Here is a 19,125-nt window from a genome sequence, read left to right as displayed (position 1 = left end):
TGGGATTCTCCCACCTGAGAGATGAATACCAATAAATGCACCAGAGTTAATGTAACTTTAACTAGTTAGTGAGCCAAAATATAAAAATTCTATGAGGATAACTAGGTGGGTTTAGAGTCTAGTCCTAAGAAAACCAGCAAGATCAAATCTAACATTTCACCAAGACAATGTTCCCTAGCATGTGGTATGTGTACCACTGAGGTCCACAAAATAAATATAAGGAGTCCACTAATATTTTTTTTTAATTTCAAGGAGGTTCTTGGATATGGAAAAAGAAACTGCAGGTATGGTAGAATTTAAGGAAATATCGACATGGTGTTACCCAGCATTCAAAGACAGTCCTAGACGAAGCCTCTGCAAACTTTCTGAGCTTGGGTGGGATGCACCAAAATACGCAAGAAGCTGATCACAGACTTACCCACACAGGTTGGAAATATGTCCTCATTGTTGATCTGGACCTCAATCCAATCCATAAGAAGGTTCATGTACTGAGGAGCTGGGAGGGCAGTTGGCTTCTTGTACTTGAGGTCATCCTGCCATCGATACTCATATTTGGGGCCCCCTGACATCACAGGGCAGGTCTGCTCAGTGCAAAACTCGCAGATGGTGCCATAGATGAGGTTGATCCGATTGAAGAAGTCCACCACGTGCACCGCCACCCAGTCGTTCTGGTCCTCCCCACTGGGCAGCTGCACAGCTGCCTTCAGATCCACGCCGGAGTTGAGGGACGCCTGAGCCCGTTTGTGGAGCTCAAATCTCTGTGTGCCAGGTTCAAATTTCCTCTTGGGCCGGAAGGTCTTGTCCTTGTTGAACACCTGCTTCAAGGCTATGGACATGGTCTTCTCCTTCTCTTCCTTTTTTTTGCAGGAAGCAAAAAGGCACCTAGAATTTTTCAGGGAGAGGTCACAACCCAGCAGGGTTTTCCACTGCCAGCCCTCTGGCCCCAGGCTTGCGGTCTGCAGCTTTTAATCTCTTTTAGGCGGCCCCCTCCATCTTCCTCTTGAATAGTCTCCAAGAGAACCTCATGTTTCTTCCTAAAGGCTGTAGAGAAAAGGGTCTTATTAGCATCCAATCTGCATGTAAGAAATGACAAATGCTGAGATCTGATTTCCACCTTGCTTCTGCCAGTACCTTCTTCCACCCAGATATAAAGATACTGAGGACATGCCAGACCCCCTAACGTGTAATAGTGATTCGAACCACACAAATAACTCTTTTTCTTTATGGCCTTGATCAAATCTCTCGCCCTCTGTGGTCAAAAGCTAATGGATTCTCCAAGATATTAACATGAACACGTTAGTCAAGGCCCCAGCCCCATCTCATATATGCACCTTTTTAGAGCATCTGCCCAACTCCCCACTATGCCTTTATTGAGTAAGCACAGGATCACCATCCCATGCTCTTAAACATAACTGAATGGAGCAGGGGTGGCTATCACACCAAGCTAGCTAATAAGAATATTTCTCCTGGGAAAGCGAAATCCTCCTATACTGTTGGTGGGAATGCAAGCTGGCTTAGCCACTCTGGAAAACAGTATGGAGGTTCCTCAAAAAGTTGAAAACAGAGCTGCACTACAACCTAGCAATCACACTACTGGATATTTACCCTAAAGATACAAATGTAGTGATCTGAAGGGCCACGTGCACCTGAATGTTTATAGCAGCAATGACCACAATAGCCAAACCAATGAAAGAACCTAGATGTCCGTCAACAGATGAATGGATAAAGAAGATGTGATATATGTGTCACACAATGGGATACTATGCAGCCATCAAAACCCCCCAAATCTTGCCATTTGCAATGATGTGGATGGAACTAGAGGGTATTATGCTAAGAGAAATAAGTCAATCAGAGAAAGACAATTATATGATTTCACTGTTATAAGGAATTTGAGAAACAAGACAGAGGATCATAGGGAAGTGAGGGAAAAATGAAACAAGATGAAACCAGAGAGGGAGACAAACTATAAGAGACTCTTAATCTCGGGAAACAAACTGAGGGTTCTGGAGGGGAGAAGAGTGGGAGGGATGGAGGGGCTGGGTGATGGACATTGGGGAGGGTATGTGCTGTGGTGAGTGCTGGTAACTGTGTAAGACTGATGAATCACAGATCTGTACCCTTGAAACAAATAATACACTATATGTTAATTTTAAAAAAAAAAAAGAGTATCTATCTCTGGAATTTGGGATCAGGGCCCAGACTTTTTCAGGCATTTTCCCTGAGAAACAATGAAAACTGGGCCTGGCTGAACCCTATCTGGACCACATGCAGTGCAGTTAAGAAAGTTGCTCTGCAGACAGAGGAAGAAGGAGAGAAGAACCAGGAAGGAAGGAGAATAAGGGTGCGGGGAGAGAAGGAAGGGGAGAGAGGAGAAGGAAAATGTCACTGACATACAGAAGAACAGATACAAGAGCACAAGTGGCTATAGGGAGAAAAAGATAAGAGACAAAGAGAAACAGTGAGGAGAGTGGCTTTGTGAGTTCCTCATAATCTTCTAGGAATTAGTTCCAGTTACTTTTGAAGTCTAGCTGTGATTCCAGCCCTTGAGATCCATAGGTTTTCCCTGAATTAGTCAGACAAATTCTTGGGTGGCTCAGTCACCTGGGTGGTTCAGTTGGTTAAGCCATCTGCCCTTGGCTGAGGTCACGATCCCAGGGTCCTGGGCTTGGGCCCCACATCGGGCTCCCTGCTCAGCGAGGAGCCTCCTTCTTCCCCTCCTTCTGCCCCAAACCATGGAATTCTTGTGCATGCTCACTCTCTCTAGTGCTCTCTCTAGTCCTCTCTCTCAAATAAAATCTTAAAAAAAGTTAATCTCTTGTTTTACTTCAGCTGACTTCAGAGGGTTTTTCTTTCTTTCTAAGAATCCTTAACTCTGACAGCATTTATTACCCCTATAATATTTCATCCTTTTCATCTTTGCTGTCATAACCTAGAGTTCTGAGGCATGGGTGTACAACAAAACTTTCTGTGATAATACAAATGTTCTATATCTTTGCGGTCCAATATGGTACCCACCAGCCATATGTGGCTAGTGAGCACATGAAATGTGGCTAGTGTGGCTGAGGAAATGAATTTCTCATGTTATTGAACCTGAATGAATTGAAATTCAAATAGCCACATGCAGCTAATGGCCACCATTTTGGAAAGTGTAGCTTTGGTCTTCTGTGTTCTCTTTATTACCTCATTTGACCCTTACAAAATCCTAATGTGGTTTATAGTAGATTTGTAGTAGTTATCACTATCCCTGGATCTCTAAGAGATAAAGTTATTTGCCTAACAATGTTCCATAGCTATCATGGGCATAGTAAGGATCAAAATTAAGTTTCTTTACTCCTAGTAAACATTCTTTGCACATAGCCTTATATTCTAAAAAGTGATGTCCTTCAACCTTTCCTTCTTGCTGGTTCCTGAAGCCCTTTTACCCAGACCTTCCATCCACAAATTCCCTAAAGACCACAAGTATTGACTGGATGGATGTAAAGATGGTGTCCTGTGGCTTGGAAACAGAGAACAGATAACTGAACCACCCATCGAGCAAGTCCTAGCAAAATGGACCGCCAGCTGTGGCCAGATTCAGAAGAACCCATGACGGAATCTGCTCCAACGAACTTGGAGCATGGATCCCACTGTGGTGCATTTGCCCCTACTCGGATGGGGTTCTGCTATTCCACACTCAAACATGGCTTGGTGATGCATTCAACCTTACGTTATTCAGGTAAAAGCATAAAATCAAAAACACCTGAGACATGTGTACTCCCTCTCACAGGCTGCTCTGTGCTCAGAACCGCTGATCATTCAGGTGCCTGCCTCCTCGGGCCACCCTCTGCAGTCCCTGTCTGCTCACTGCCTCCCTCTTATCTCTCTCTCTTCCTATTAGCTTTCTTACCACTGAAATGCCACAGTGACCAGGTGGGGTTTTCCTCCTCCTCCTCCTATGGCATTGAGCACAAAACCCCCCACAAAGAGATCACGTGGAAAAGCAGGTTCTGTGGCACTCTCTGCCTGAGATCGTCTGTGAAATCACATCGCTGGGGTGCTTCAAACTACTTTCCCTGAAAGAAATACCTTCCCAAAGGCTTCGTCGGCCTGGAAAGATGTTTGAGAAAACTGAGGGCCCTAAAAGTGCTTTTCCAACAAATATGAGCTACAGGTTGGGAAGATAGAGAAGGGATGGTGAGGGTTTTTTTTTTTTTTTTCTTTTAAAATACCCAACAGTTGGGTGCCTGGGTAGCCCAGTCAGTGAAGCCTCAGGTCATGGAGTCAGGGGTCACGAGATGGAGCCTGACTTGGCGCTATGCTCAGCACAGAGGCTGCTCAGGATTCAGTCTCTCCCTCCTCCTCTGTTCCTCCCCCTGCACGTGCACGCGGGCATACACACACACACACACACACACACACACACACACACACACACTCTTTCTCTCTCATGCTCTCAAATAAATTAATTAAATCTTTTTTAAAAACCCAACTTTAGGACGCCTGGGTGGCTCAGTCTGTTAAGCATCTGCCTTCGGCTTAGGTTGTGATCTCAGGGGTCCTGGGATCAAATTCCACTCTGGGCTCCTTGCTCAGCAGGGAGCCTACTTCTCCCTCTGCTGCAGCTCCCCCGCCCTCTCTCTCTCTCAAATAAATAAATAAAATCTATTAAAAAAAAAACACCAAAAAAACAATACTCCCTCTGTGTCACAAAGGCTTAACTGCTGACAGAAAAGCAGCAACCACCCACCAGCCGCCCCTTCTCATCTCCAGCAAGTTAAGACTTACTGTTCTGTTACTCTGACAATGAGGGGGCCATCAGTTACCATGGTCCTCAGAACAATCTTCTTTCATTGCCTTACATGACCCTGCTATCACTTGCTGGGCTGTTTCCCTGGTGCCTGGAGGATCTGCATGCATGGACACCAAGCTGAAACCTTCCTCCATACACCGGCAGGCTCCTATGCACACCCCAGAAAGACCCGCTAGAACCTCTGAGGACAGGGCATAAATGACACAGAATAATCACAGCAACTCCACTCCTTGTCACAGAGCCCGGCAGTGGCTGGTACTCACAAACACTTCAGTAAATAGTAAAACCGCATATGAAGTTAGAAATTTTTCTTCCAGAGACACTTAGATAATCAACTTGAAGCTATCAGTCTTTTGAACTGGCTGGGCATTTATTCAAGACTTTAACCAGCTTGAAAGTCACACCTCTTTTTTGCCTCAATGTAAAAGGCTTTACTGGAGGGGGAAAAATCATCTTTGCAGGTTTTATTTCTCAATCATGTCCCTTAATGTGCCACTACTGTGTACCATTTATTAAACTCTACTATGCACCAGATCGTTTACATATATTATTACCATTTTAATCCCCACTGCAGTCTTGTATGGTGGATGTTTCTTTCTTTTAAAGATTTTATTTATTTATTTGACAGGCAGAGATCACAAGTAGGCAGAGAGGCAGAGAGAGAGGAAGGGAAGCAGGCTCCCTGCCAAGCAGACAGAGAGCCTGATTTGGGGCTCGATCCCAGGACCCTGGGATCATGACCTGAGCTGAAGGTAGAGGGTCTAACCCACTGAGCCACCCAGGCACCCCTATGGTGGATGTTTCTATGACCACTTAGCATAGAAAGAAACTGAGGCTGAAATTATTTAATTTGGCAGAAATCACAAAACTGGTAGATGGTAAAGCTAAATTTTGAACCCAGAACTCTTTGGCACTGAAATAAATGTGATTTTTTTTTCTTACTAACACTACTTTAAAATCTCATGAACATTTTTGTTTTCAAAGCTCCTCACAACAAGACTAGAAAGGAAGCTAGAACAGGTGGTATTTTTTTATCTCTATTTTACAGATAAGGAAACAAACTCTGGGTCTCCTCTAGTGCTCGTATTAACCATTCTGACATGCTCAAACACAAGGATGTGTCTTCTGCTCAAACCTTTTCACCTAGAATAAAGTTCTCTGGAGACGGAATAGATTGGTGGTTGGGCTCCCATGTTTAGAGACATCGGCAATCCAGAACGGATGATAACAATTTCATCACATCCCTGAATAGCTGAACCAAAAGGCACCTATGTCATTATTTGACTGTCAAATGCTGTATTAGGGCAGATACCCAGAGGAGTTCTGAAATGAACAAGGGAACAGGAAACCCACCTGGCCTTACTGACCAACTCAGAGCCCCATCAGGACCCCTGCCCGTAATTTATACAGTGGGCTTATTAAAGGGTTAGATCAGTGCTTCTCCAATGTGAAGCTGGGATCTTGTTAAAATGCAGGTTCAGATCCAGTAGGTCTGGGGTGAGGTCTAAGCATCTGCATTTCTAAAAAGCTCCCAGGTGATGTCAAATCTACTGTCCTTGGAGGACACTTTAGGTCACTAAGAGAGCTTGTTAGAAATGCATGCACTCAGGCCTCACCCCAGACCTAGCAGATCTAAGTCTGCACTTTTAACAAAATCGCAGAAGTATACACTTTGAGGAACACAGAGTTGGAGGGCTGCCTGACTGGCTGGGCAAAGGGATGACAACATAAATTTCCATTTGTTGTTTTGTCAACGGCTTGCTTCATAAACATCGTCTTCAGTTGTGTGTGTTTAAGAAGAATGAGGGGGAACTCACTGTTTTGAATACAAATGCCTTGACAGATGGTGCGCATGACCAGGTCTATTGAACTGGACTGATCTGGAGAGCACCGTGCCCAGAACCCTGGAGGCAGCCAGTGAATAGCTCTCCATAAACGCCAGACAGAACGTGGATGCTGCTAATAGTGCCACAGCCTCGTGCAGAAAAGCTTCTTTGGCTGATGTTAATATAACGTTAGCAACAACATAGTTGTTATTCTCTGTCCTTGTCCAGTCTCCGAAATGAAGAAACAAGTCATAAGTTTTGTTTTTATGTTACGAATAGCATCCAGTATGATGCTGGTTCTCAATAAAATTCTGAAGCCAACTGCTCATTCAATCAATGGATACCTACTAAAGACCTTTGATGTGCCAGACTCAAGGCTAGGCACCACAGACACAGAGCTAATGAAAACTTGGTGTCTGCCTTTGAAAAGTCCACAACCTGCTGTCTGGTTTGAGGTTGGTGTACTGACTTTTGCTTTATAAGCTACAAAGTTAAATGCACCAACATGATGTGATTTCTTCACAGGATTACTCCCGTTGGGAATGAAAAGGACAATGAAGAGTGAAGTCTTGTGGAAAGAGAAAAATGGAAACCCAAATAAACAGCATAAAATTGACAGGATCTCCATGTGTTCTCCATATTTTCTGCTTAATAGATCAATTATAGCAATAAAACATGTGCGTTATAAAAATATGCAGAGAGAATTTGGCTGGGCTGTAAGGGAATGTTGACAAGGTAACTAGGCAACCCTGGCAGGGAAAGTTCTTATTTTTCTTTTCCTATTGATGTCTTCTGCCTTATTAGTTGAAAATTCAAATTCAAATTCAAATTGCCAGGATGAGGAAGAAATGAAGCAATTTTCCCATTCACCCTTGAGAGATCCATCTTCTCTAGCTGTGACCACCTCTAAAGAGATGTTGGTAGTGGGCAGGACAGAAGGAGAAAAACCAAAGCTAATACAAGTTGGGGGAAAGAAGTTCAATATCTCATCTGTGGGATGGAGAACTCCTTCTGGCAGGATCAACCAACAGCACAATTCACCCCAGGAAGCTAAGGGAAATGCCCCAGAAGTGCCCCACATGTGGGGTGTTCCATGTCATTTTCAGTGCTGGGGTCCCAGGAGCTAGGATGGTGCCTGGCACAGAGCCAACGTCACTGAATGTTTGCTGATGAACAGAGGACAGTAAATGAAGGATCCTTTGCACCCAAGTGAACCCAAAAAGTGAAAACAAACTGAGCCTCCTATACTTCAGTTATCCGGGGACGCCCACCTGCATCTGCAAACTCACTGCCAACTCACTGAGGTCCAGTCCTACCAGCTGCTGTGCCGCTCTGAAGGCTCCCGTCTTCAAAGACGAAGGTATCTGTCCCACTTCTTTCTCAAATGGGCTGCTCCTTTCCCATGTGTTACCTAAAATTCCAGCTCTTCAGAACTGAAGAATGACTAGTCTCATATCTCCTCTTCCCACCATTTTTCTCTTTATGGCTAGAATAGTATATGGAACTCTTCACTGATACCCCAGAAGCCAAATAAAAGCAGACTAGGTTTTTATCTTAGAGGACTCTGTGTGTGTGTGTGCACGCGTGCGTGAGTGCGCACACGCATAAGATAAATATCATGTGACCTTTCCAGGCTCCACTAAAGGACATGCCTAAAAATGTGATTTCATCAACCTTTTTGTACTGTTTTACTCCTGCCAACTCACTAAATGCTATCTTTGCTCACAAAACAACCCCAACTTAGAGAGATTTCTGTCTGAGAGGCAGCTTTTTTACCCCCCAACTAATCTACCTCCCCAACTTTGGGCTGCCATATCACTGCATTTTAGGTTAGCTGGGAGAAACATGGCTGCCTCAATTTAATCTTCAAAGTCATGCACGATTTCTAAGCTTCCGAATGCCCGTGTTATTTCCGAACCAGGTGAAGTCAGTCACCATAAGCAGGTGAAACCCTACAGAGGCCTCTCTCTCTCTCTCACGCCCCATCATTTTCTGGCTCTTCAATATCCATACACGTTAACACTCTCACTCGTTCCCTCACTCATTTATTCAGTCACCAGTGCAGACATGCTAGCATTGAAAATGGGAGTAAACATTCCAAAGATGGAAACATCACGTCACCTTGTTATACTGAAGAGACAGCAACAGCAGTGATGGATCGAGGCACATGTGCTCACAGCAGGCACCTGTACTGAGCCACCATTTCACAGACGCAGGATCCTCACCATTCAGAAGAGGATGCGTGATGGTGAGAACCAGCGAGAAGAGCAGGATAGGAGAAGGTGCGATTTATTTGGTGTGGCTTAATTCACCACATACTCACATTCTGCTGAAGAAAAGGCAGCCTTTAAAAAAAAAAATGTTTTCTTAAAGAGAATAATATTCTCTGAGATATAGGCTTTCTGGAGGCCGGTAGAGATTCTTTAGAGATGGGCTTGGATTCTCTGTAATAAGGAAGATGGCAAATCTTTGATCCAAACTTGGGCAGGGTGGATCCCATCTTGCCACCATTAATTTTTTAAAGGGGAAAATGAACTTCTTCAAGTCAGTAACCACTTGCTCTATTATTTCCAAATCTTTGGACTAGCTAGAAAATATTTTTATGGTTAAAAAAATAGACATAGGATTTGAGAACCCAATATGTAAGGCATGTACAAACAAGGGCATGGAGGATAAGAAGGGAATGACAAAGCTAACAGAATAGTTGAAATTTAAAAACTGAGGTAGATTTTTTTTAATTTTTAAAAATTAACAATTTAATTTTTAACATTAGTATAATACTAACCTAGATTTTCAGATTTTTACTCAGATTTTTTTATTCATTTCGTGTCAGTTTCAGAAAGTTAGGCCTTTTAAGTAAGTTTTCCATTTCATCTGTTTGGTGAATTTATTGATATGAAGTTTCATAATATTCCCTTATGATTCTTTTAATGGCTAAGATTTCCAATAACAACCCTATGTTGATTTAAATATTGCTAATTTGTATTATGCTTCTGCTGTGGAACAAATGTGTGCCCCAAAAATTCATATGCAAAGCTCTAACCCCCAGTGATGGTATTAAGAGGTGGAACCTTTGGGAGGTAATTGGGTTCAGATGAGATCATGGGAGTGGGGCCCGATCTTGGAATCAGCACCTTTATATGAAGAGGAAGAAACATCAGAGCTTATTCCTCTGCTACCTGAGGACAAGGGAAAAGGCAGCCTTCTTCTACAAGCCAAGAAGAGGGCTCTTACCAGAACCTAACCATGCTGGTTTTTCCAGCCTCCAGAGCTATGAAAAGTAAATTTCTGTTGTTTAACCCCAAGAAAGAAAAAAAATTAAGGCAAGTTAAAAAATGTATTTTTACTTTTTAAAGTACAGGTGTACACCAGTTGGTGTGATATCACTCAGAACCTCTATCGGATATGGGGATAAAGGTCATTGTGAATTACCATTTCCTTCTTTCTCTCTGAGACAGAGTATGACAATTCTTTCTTGGTAAAGTCCTGCTTTAAAGGAAAAATGTTCACATTCAAGGAAGTCAGTTCCTGTAACTGTCAACAGACTTATTTACTCTTAGCCATTCTAAGTGAATCTGAGTCTCAGGATCTGGAAAATTTTTATCCCTGGCACTATGGGAACTTGTGTGTGACATCTGGAACCACTGCAAGAGATCTGTGAAGGGGGGTAGAGAGAACAAAATGGGCTAGAAGACTGGAAATTGGAAAATAAGTTCTAATTTTCAAAAGAATACTATTTTAAGCTTGAAGAGATGGGTAAAATTGACACCAATCACAGGCAAGATTTAGAACAATATAACCCAGGAGCTCAGAGCACAGCATCTAGAGAGGGTTGCTGTGATATTTCAAGAGGGTATATGTGAAATGTTTGGAACATAATAGGCACTGAGTAATCTGGTTTGCTATCATCATTATCACTCTTTGAGTCATATTATGATGCAAGTTTTTTAACAGAGTCAGATTCTTGAGAGGCCAAACAGACACTGAAATCTAAGAATGCTTAAAATTCTATTCAACCTGGGGCACCTGGGTGGCTCAGTGGTTTAAGCCTCTGCCTTCGGCTCGGGTCATGATCTCAGGGTCCTGGGATCAAGCCCCGCATCGGGCTCTCTGCTCAGTGGGGAGTCTGTTTCTCCCTCTCTCTCTGCCTGCCTCTCTGCCTACTTGTGACTTCTCTCTCTGTCAAATTAAAAAAAAAAAAAAATTCTATTCAACCTGATTATGTAACAGTAGCAATAATAAACATTTACTTACTTTGCATCTATTTTAATTTTTATAACAACCCCATGGGTTAGGCATTATTATTCTCCCCCACATTTTGCACTTACAGAAACTTGAGACATAGCAAGATTAAAACTTTGTCCCAGGTTGTAGAACTGGTTAAGTAGCCAAGCTGACTCCAAAACTCCGACCTTAATTAAGACTCCCTCTTTAGATCGTTGGGTAGTTCACAATAAAAAACAAAGAAACAAAACAAAAACAGAGGAACTTCTAAGGCCTATCTAAGGAGGTTGGGGGAAGGGATGGGAGAAAACAAAGACTTAGCCCTACTGTGCCTGGTCATGGACCACTCCCAAAGACATGTATTTCTTGAACTTTTGTGGTTTAAGAGAAGGTCTGGATCCAGCAGCTGGAAATGGTTCTAACTGGTTTTGTCTTTGCACAAGACACCCTTGACGAGCCTCAGTTTTGTCTTTAAAGATAATGGTGCTTCTCTCTCAAGATTACTGCGAACACTGAAGAGATAATGCCTACGAAAGCACTCCACCCATGGAAAACCATTATGCAGTGATTGACACCGGGACTGGTGACAAAGGAAACTGTAACTTTGGACAGAACATGAAGAAATTACATGAGTAACAGAAAATGACTCCATTCAATGCAAGTATGTATTTAGGAGTAAGAAATAGGGAGGGGGGACAATGGGAACCCTGCATAAGAGGAAACAAAGAAATCAAATGCTTCCTTCCTGCTTAATTTGGAGTCCTAATTAGAAGTCTTTCTAATTCTCAGGCAAAAAGAAACAGTAATCTAAGTGATCTGATCATGGGTCAACATTCCCAAACATTTATAATGCACTTAGCTTAATACTGTAAGAGAGTTCCAGTATTTTCGCATATAATAAAATCTAGTGCAATATTACTTCATGAACGTGAATATATCAGGGCAAATTGTATGGCCCATGCCCTCCCACTAATCTCTCAAACACTTTTTAGAATGGACTAAAGAAGTTTCTCACTTAAAACTTCAGAACGCTTTACATTGAATATATAACACACTAGGTTATAACTCAGCTGTGACCTCTGCTAGAGTGATCCTGCTGGGAGATTCAAACTGCACCCCCAGGAACTCTCAAGAGAGAAAAGACAACCATCTACCTGGGAGCTTTTCAGTCTGCCTAGGTGAAAACAGATGGATGAACAGGATAAGACAGAGATAAAACCGATGCAAATAATTAATGATGCCATCCTCTACACTTCTGAACAGTCCACAGCAACTGAAAAAGAGGTTTGAAATAAAATGGAATCAAACAAGTAACTGTGAAGGTTATGGCCACCTGGAGGACTGTGCCAGACCCTACCTCTAGAGTCAGAAAGAGGGTCCTGAATCCAAACTCTGCTTCTTAACTAGTTATCCTTCTCAGTTAAACACTCCTTTGTGCTTTAATTTCTTCTTTGGATAATTGAGAGCACTAATACCAATATCATAGTGTGTTTGGGGTTAAGTGAGATAATGTAGTAAAAGCTGGGCAAATGTAAGTATTATACTTATGAATCCAGATTTCTCATATTATTAGGTTTCAGGTGGCTTTATGAGCAATAGAACTCCAACCATAACCTGGTCTCTTCTTTAACTTCTTGTAAGACCTGAGTACCTAACCCTGAAATGTATAAAATCTTGGAACGTTTTGGAGGAGAGTTCTGTTTCCCCACTTCGGGTTTTTTTTTTGTTTCTTTTTTTTGTTTTTTTAAGATTTATTTATTTGAGAGAGAAAGAGAGAGATGGGGGGAGAGGCAGAGGTATAGAGAGTCTTAAGCAAACTCCACACTGAGCTTGGAACCTGAGGCAGGGCTTGATCTCATGACCCTATGGTCACCACCTGAGTCGAAAACGCTTAACTAACTGCACCACCCAGGTGCTCCCCACCACCCCCCATTTCTGGATTCTATGAGAAAGAATTTTTTCTAAGTATACAACTGGGCTCTCTCTTTTTAGTAAGGGGTGCCTAGGGGAAGTGAAGGGAGTAATTAGCTTAACTGGTAAATTTGAGAAAATTCAATGGGGTGTGCTCAGCTGGCTCAGCCTTACCTCTTGGGAACTGCCTGGCTTCAAGGAGTGTGCTATGTGCTGCTTCCCCACTTTTCTGAATGGAGGAAGCCTGCTCTCTCTAGCACAACATGGGAAAAAGTGGGTGGGTCGGGGGGTTAGAGTTAGCAGCATCGTTTGGTTAATAGACCTAGAGCTTCGTCTTCCAGAGCTGGCTTCCAAAAGCAATAAAGCTGATGACTGTTTTTGTTGTTGTTTCAATCAAATTCTTCCACCACCATGTAGGGAAGAGTGGTATTATCTGTTCATTGGAGGCCCTTGTGGAGACCCCAACATTACACTGTGCAGCCTGGTTTGCAAAGGTAGCTGTTTTTCAGTAGAGACTCACTGTTACATCAATTCAAGAGTGCTCCACATAGGACATCACTTAAAATTTATCTGCAGAAAGTCTGTGCCTGCATATTAAGGCATGCATAGTTTTCTCGAGAGTTTTCTCAGACAAGAGAGGACCCCGTCACAGGGAGCATCTGTCCCAGTGACTGCCCTGCTATAGGCATGGAGAGTGAGAAGGTTCAGAACAGAGTCACAGACTTCCCCTCACCCCACCTGTGAAGTGTTTCCGAACCTTCCCCAACAGTCAGTGAGCATGGGCTTCACAGTCCCGTGCCGTTATGTGGCTACTGTTCAGGAACAGATCACCAGTGTTCTCCATAGGGAATGTACAAACTTCTACCCAGATAAAGCCTCTTTTTTGCCAAATACATTTTCTCAGGCTTCTCTCTGGGCTAACTTTAACCTCTGGTATAAATTAAGGGGAAAGAGGCAGAGAAAGAAGGAAGGGAGGCCAGTCATCCATGTGTTAAGACATCTGTATCTTGTGCATATTACACACACACACACACACACACACACACACACACACACACACACACACACTCTCTGACCTCAATATGCTATATTTCTGAGCTCATGTGTGTGGCCCCTCTGTCAGGTTGTGAGGGCCGAATCAAGCCCTAGACTTGACTGCAGTGCTAGTCCGTAAGGCAGGATCCAGCACAAACAGCAAGTCATTAGTTTTCAGGTTAAACTATGTATCTAAATTATTGCTAATCAAATACTAAATCAAATAGTAGAACAGTTCCTTCTCTAGCTGAGGGCCATTCTCCTGGAATCATGATGAGACATGATCAACAAAAGAGACCTTTTCAGAAAACAGAGATAAACTTCATACAAAGGTCAACAGCAGCCACTGGACATGGGGCTCCCCAGGCCAACTGAATCACTCATGCGTTTTCATTTTCCAGCATTCATTAAAACACAAGCTCCTTGGGAAGTACGTCTAGCCTTAAGAGAATGTTAATAAAACTCACAGATCTTTGTAAAGATCTTTGCATGGTGCTACAAAAGTCTCCACCTATGTGCTTTTTAAACTTATTTAAAAAATAAGTTTAGGGGCACCTGGGTGGCTCAGTGGGTTAAGACTCTGCCTTCAGCTCAGGTCATGATGTCAGGGTCCTGGGATCGAGCCCCGCATCGGGCTCTCTGCTCATCAGGGAACCTGCTTCTGCCCCCTCTCTCTGCCTACTTGTGATCTCTCTCTGTGTCAAATAAATAAATAAAATCTTTTAAAAAAATTTAAAAAAATACATTTAAAATATATACCTCAAAGGGAAAATAATGCAGAAAAGGTCAATATCAGCTTGGGGAATTTTTTTTCTAATATAAGAAGAAATGTATCCTATCACCTTCTTAAGTACAAATTCTGCTCTGTGTGTGACTTTGGTGCCCTACCCAAGCTTCTGCTTCTGCTGCATCCATCCTGTACTCCTCGTATCCCTTCACACTGGGACGTGGCCACAGGCATCGTGGCCCGGGCCCTGTGTCCCTGAATCATCCTGCGCAGTACCAAGAAATTCTTGTTCCTCAAGCATGATCCCGCTGCCCACCCTGTGTGTGTGTTGGGAGGCCTGTGAGCAAGATCGTTCCTCATAGGATTTTACAGCAGGAAGAACCCTCGAAAATCACTTAATTCAATTCAACCTCTTAATGTATTAAATACAAAACCGGAAAAAGACATGCCTAACGCCCAGGAAAATGAGGGGAGCCCACAGTCAGGAGAGGCTGAAGCTGAAAGCAAAGTCTCAATCCAGTGCCAATGTTCTTTGCACAAAGCCGTGAGTCTTTTCAATGGATAAGCAAACCTGATACCTAAGTGCCCTTCAAAGGGCCCCCAACTTAAGTATCTCTTCTGATACTTCAACACAAAGCATATATATGCATATATATTAATATATAAAATTATTATTTTTTAATCCCCTGGTTGTTTTTAAGGCTTTTGTTTTAAGCAATCCAGTCCATTTCTCCCAAAGAAAGCCTTACACGGCACCTAATTATAGAAAAATAGGTAAAAATTCTCTCTTCTGTGGTTAAAACAGGGGCAAGGACCCTCACTCTTAGTCTACCCTCTCCCAATAGCCACAGACACCTCTCTGAGGACCTTGAGGCTTGGCTCTATCAATTAGACAACACACCAGACCCCTAATGCCCACTGCACTGTCAGTGACTAACTCTGCCCTGGTCTTCCCTTGGCTGGCCCATGTGCCATCCTCCTCCAGCCTTCAAGGCCTGGCCACTGGTCACCACCTCTAGGCAGCCCCTCCTGACCATACTATTACAAAGTGACCCCATCTCCCCCTTGCTACAACGTTCTGAATTTTTAAACTCTTCTTTTGTACCAAAAGAGTCTGAATCATTCATTAGTCTCATGCTCCCCGCTCCGTCTGACTCCCCTTTATTCAGGACCCACCCTCCCATCTGGCAGTCCCTGTGCTTCCATCAAACCAGACATCAAACCAGAAGGTTCAACCTACCTCCTCACCTTCCCTCCTGACCCTTCCCCAATCTGGCTTGGTTTCTACTCATTCTCACGAAGTTCACTGGAATCCTTGCTTCTCAACAAATATTTATGTGTTTCACTTACTCCGCTTGAGCTCGACACTCTCCCCCCAGAACTGCTTGCCATTTGTTCTTTTTCTCTTTCATCCCCCCCTCCCCGCCACCCTGCCCCCCTTGAGCTCTGGGAATTCTGGGAGAAGTTGAGTAGCTGCTGAAGAAAAAAATTCAACACCTACTCATCCAGCACCATCTGTCCACTGACTATCAAGTTCCCCCAGGACCTCCTAGGGACCCTAAGAAACCATAGAGGACCAAAATCACCTGGGTGTTTACTTAAAATGCAAATCCCCTGGGGTGCCTGCATGGCTCAATGGGTTAAGCCTCTGCCTTCAGCTCAGGTCATGATCTCAGGGTCCTAGGATTGAGCTCCCACAAAGGGCTCTCTGCTCACTGGGGAGCTTGCTTCACCGCCTCTCTCTGTCTGCCTCTCTACCTACTTGTGATCTCTGTCTGTCAAATAAATAAATAAAGTCTTTAAAATGCAGACCCCAAGGTCCCACCATCACCTTCAGATGTACTGACTCTGATGCAAGCCAACATTTAAGAACCCCGAAGGCAGGGGGTAACACACCAAGCCAAGCCTATCCAGGAGTCCCTGGGCCAATACTCATTTACCGAGGAGAATGGGCAGTACAAAAATGTAAACACTGAATGCCCAGCAGTAAGGATGACAAACAAAAAGTCCTTACGAAGAAGGAGGGCTGACCTGAATCACACTGGGGATCGAGAGTGTGGCCCTTCCCCTGACTGGCCCACCAGCTACACCAGTGATGGAATACCTGGTTTGGCTAACCAGCCCCTGCCTCCCATCTCTGCTGGCTCCTGTCTTATACAGGCTGGAGGTTAAGTAAATGCATCTGGGTTTGACTCCCACACCTATCATTTCCAGAGCTGTGGACTCCTGAGCTTATGCAATCTCACTGAACTTCATCATCCTCTTCCACAAAAGGGAGATAAAATGATCTATCACATAGTCTTCCTAAGAGAGTTAAATGACATTATCCAAATACAGCATCTGAGAGAGCACCAGGCACAAGGTAAGTCTGTAATAAGCTCTGGCTTTTAATTCCTATCATTAACAATGCTTTCTTGAACGCGCTCACTGATGTGTGTCCCGTCCCTCCTGGACAGGGAACTCTGTGAGCTTTCTGCTTCTCCTTTCTCAGAAAAACACTCCTCATAGATGACACCCGGCAGGACTGTGAAAGTGATGGAGTAAGACAGTGGGTGAAAAGAAGTCTGGCATCCTGGAGGTACTCAGTAATCATCCAGGATTACTGAAAAAGGCTGACCCACCTTGGCCTTGCCCGGATAGATAGAATAGCAGGAACTTTCCCTCATCAGACCAGGCACCAGGCGGAGGAGACTTGCAAGAGGACAGAAGCTGCCAGAAAACTTGTGTTGATTAGACATTTATGCCTCTTATTTTATGATGGGAATCTGAACTCTCTCACAGCAGTACCAGAAAAACTCATCCTGAGTCAATTGGTGCTTTTTAAATATCAAATATCTTAATTCTGGTTTTCTTATGTAACCACAGTGTGCAGACGTGCCAAAAACGTTAAAAATAGAAGACAACCAAAAATCAAAAAGAAAAATTTTCTCCTAGCTTTTAAATCAACCTTGCATGGAAACAGTTACCGCACAAAAGTGGGATGGGGGTCATTTTTTTTCTTTCATTTAGGGGAGTGGCTTTTGTTTTTCCTGTTTTATTCTTTGAGTAGTTTTATTTATTTTCCCCACGGTATTCTTTAATGACAAGTGAGGGTGACCCACTCTTCTTAAAAACAATAAAAGCTACTGGGAGGTTGGGGGGCCGGGGCGGGGGAGAGCCTATAAAGCTTCCAAAGGCGTGGAGGACTTTTGCCTGGAGACGTGTACTCTCGAGTCCAACAGTGGAAAACAACCACAGCCACAGGCACTGGGCTAAGCCAAACCCCTGCGGTGAGGACTCTCTTTATTTCTGGTCCAAGCACAGAGTCCAGGAAGCCACATCCCCTGACTTCTTTTTCATTTAAGACTCCGCATTCATCAATACATCTTGTTGAGAAAGGCTCCATTAGCGATTTCCTCTTTGCTCTAAGAAAGAGGACGGAAAAACAGAAACACAGTGACCATTCGTAGGAACAGCACTCGCCCAGCAAGAAATCAAAACAGGTGCTTGACACTATCTCCTATTCTATTTCCCGTACACTACATTTTATTCTTTAAAAGAAAAGGCAGCTCCCTGTGTTTAGATAGGGTTTGATTTTATCTAAGTGCCAGATGACTCAAATTCCTTTTGGAAGAAGGTGGTGTAAGAATCTATAAAAACTCTAATAAGCATAACCACAAACATTTCTTCCACCAACTTTGGTCAATTAAGAAAAAATTCAAAGGCTTAATATAGTTGAAGACTGAAAAATAACAGAGTTCCACAAAGACAAGGCTGTCATATTAAAAAAAGATGAAAAAAATCTAACAGTCACTTTAGCACATCTCAAACACAGATCTTTATATAACTCATCAAGATACAACCATTTGCAAATATTTATATTTCAAATCACAAGATGGTTGCTCCCCCGCTCCAGAGATTGTGAGTGATTGTAGAGGGAGCTGATCCTCCTTTGGTCTCCCCTAATTTGCTCTAACCCAGCATGGCTTCTAGAAAAAGACAAAACCCAACAGACCAAGCCAGTGGCGCCAAGGAGCCCTGATTTATTTCAGCTTCAAAAGGCCACTGCACTTGGATTCTCTTTTCTGCAGGGAATGCAGTCCACACCGCTGGGCTTGCTGTCCTGCATAAAATACACGTTTTTCTCTAGTGGAGTAATCTTGTGAAATGTGAGCATAACCTGCACAGGCATCAGGGGGAGGGCAGAAAGGGAAGGCGGGGTCATACTGGGACGCAGAGTCACTCCACCTTCAGTAAGCCTCACTTGCTTGCTCACTTGGTCAGCACTAGGCTCACAGCAGGGCCCAGACAGGAAGGAGGCAGGGCTTTGACCTTCAGGATTTCCAGTAAGCAGAGCTTTCCACGCTGGCATCACAAACGGAGGTGGAGTTGCTGCCCTGAGAGCGAGGTCGCTAAACTGATCCACACCAGAGGGAACCCCATGAGTTCTGGGATCGACAGGGGGCCCAGAAGTGGAAAGTGGGGGCAGAGTGCAGGGGGATTCCAGACCCTTCTCCACCTAAGGGGCTAGCCACAAAATGGGAAAGCAGATGATGGACCCCCACCAAGATGATCCCTCAACATCATGAGAGTTCCTACCCTTTCTCTAGTTCTGCCCCTAACTCCATGTTGTT

General features: G+C 43.6%; 1 protein-coding gene across 1 annotated transcript in view; it reads right to left on the bottom strand.

The window, feature by feature from the left end:
* Positions 1 to 19,125, bottom strand: part of MOB3B (MOB kinase activator 3B) — a 200,168-nt gene that overhangs the window by 125,717 nt on the left and 55,326 nt on the right. The window contains exon 2 of the mRNA XM_046022892.1: positions 419 to 1,041. Coding sequence (XP_045878848.1) covers positions 419 to 836 — 418 coding nt within the window. The 5' untranslated portion in view covers positions 837 to 1,041. The remainder of the gene's footprint in view (positions 1 to 418; positions 1,042 to 19,125) is intronic.

Source organism: Meles meles, chromosome 11 (genome assembly GCF_922984935.1).
Source record: "Meles meles chromosome 11, mMelMel3.1 paternal haplotype, whole genome shotgun sequence".
Taxonomy (NCBI): domain Eukaryota; kingdom Metazoa; phylum Chordata; class Mammalia; order Carnivora; family Mustelidae; genus Meles; species Meles meles.
This window is presented reverse-complemented; position numbering and strand designations above follow the sequence as displayed.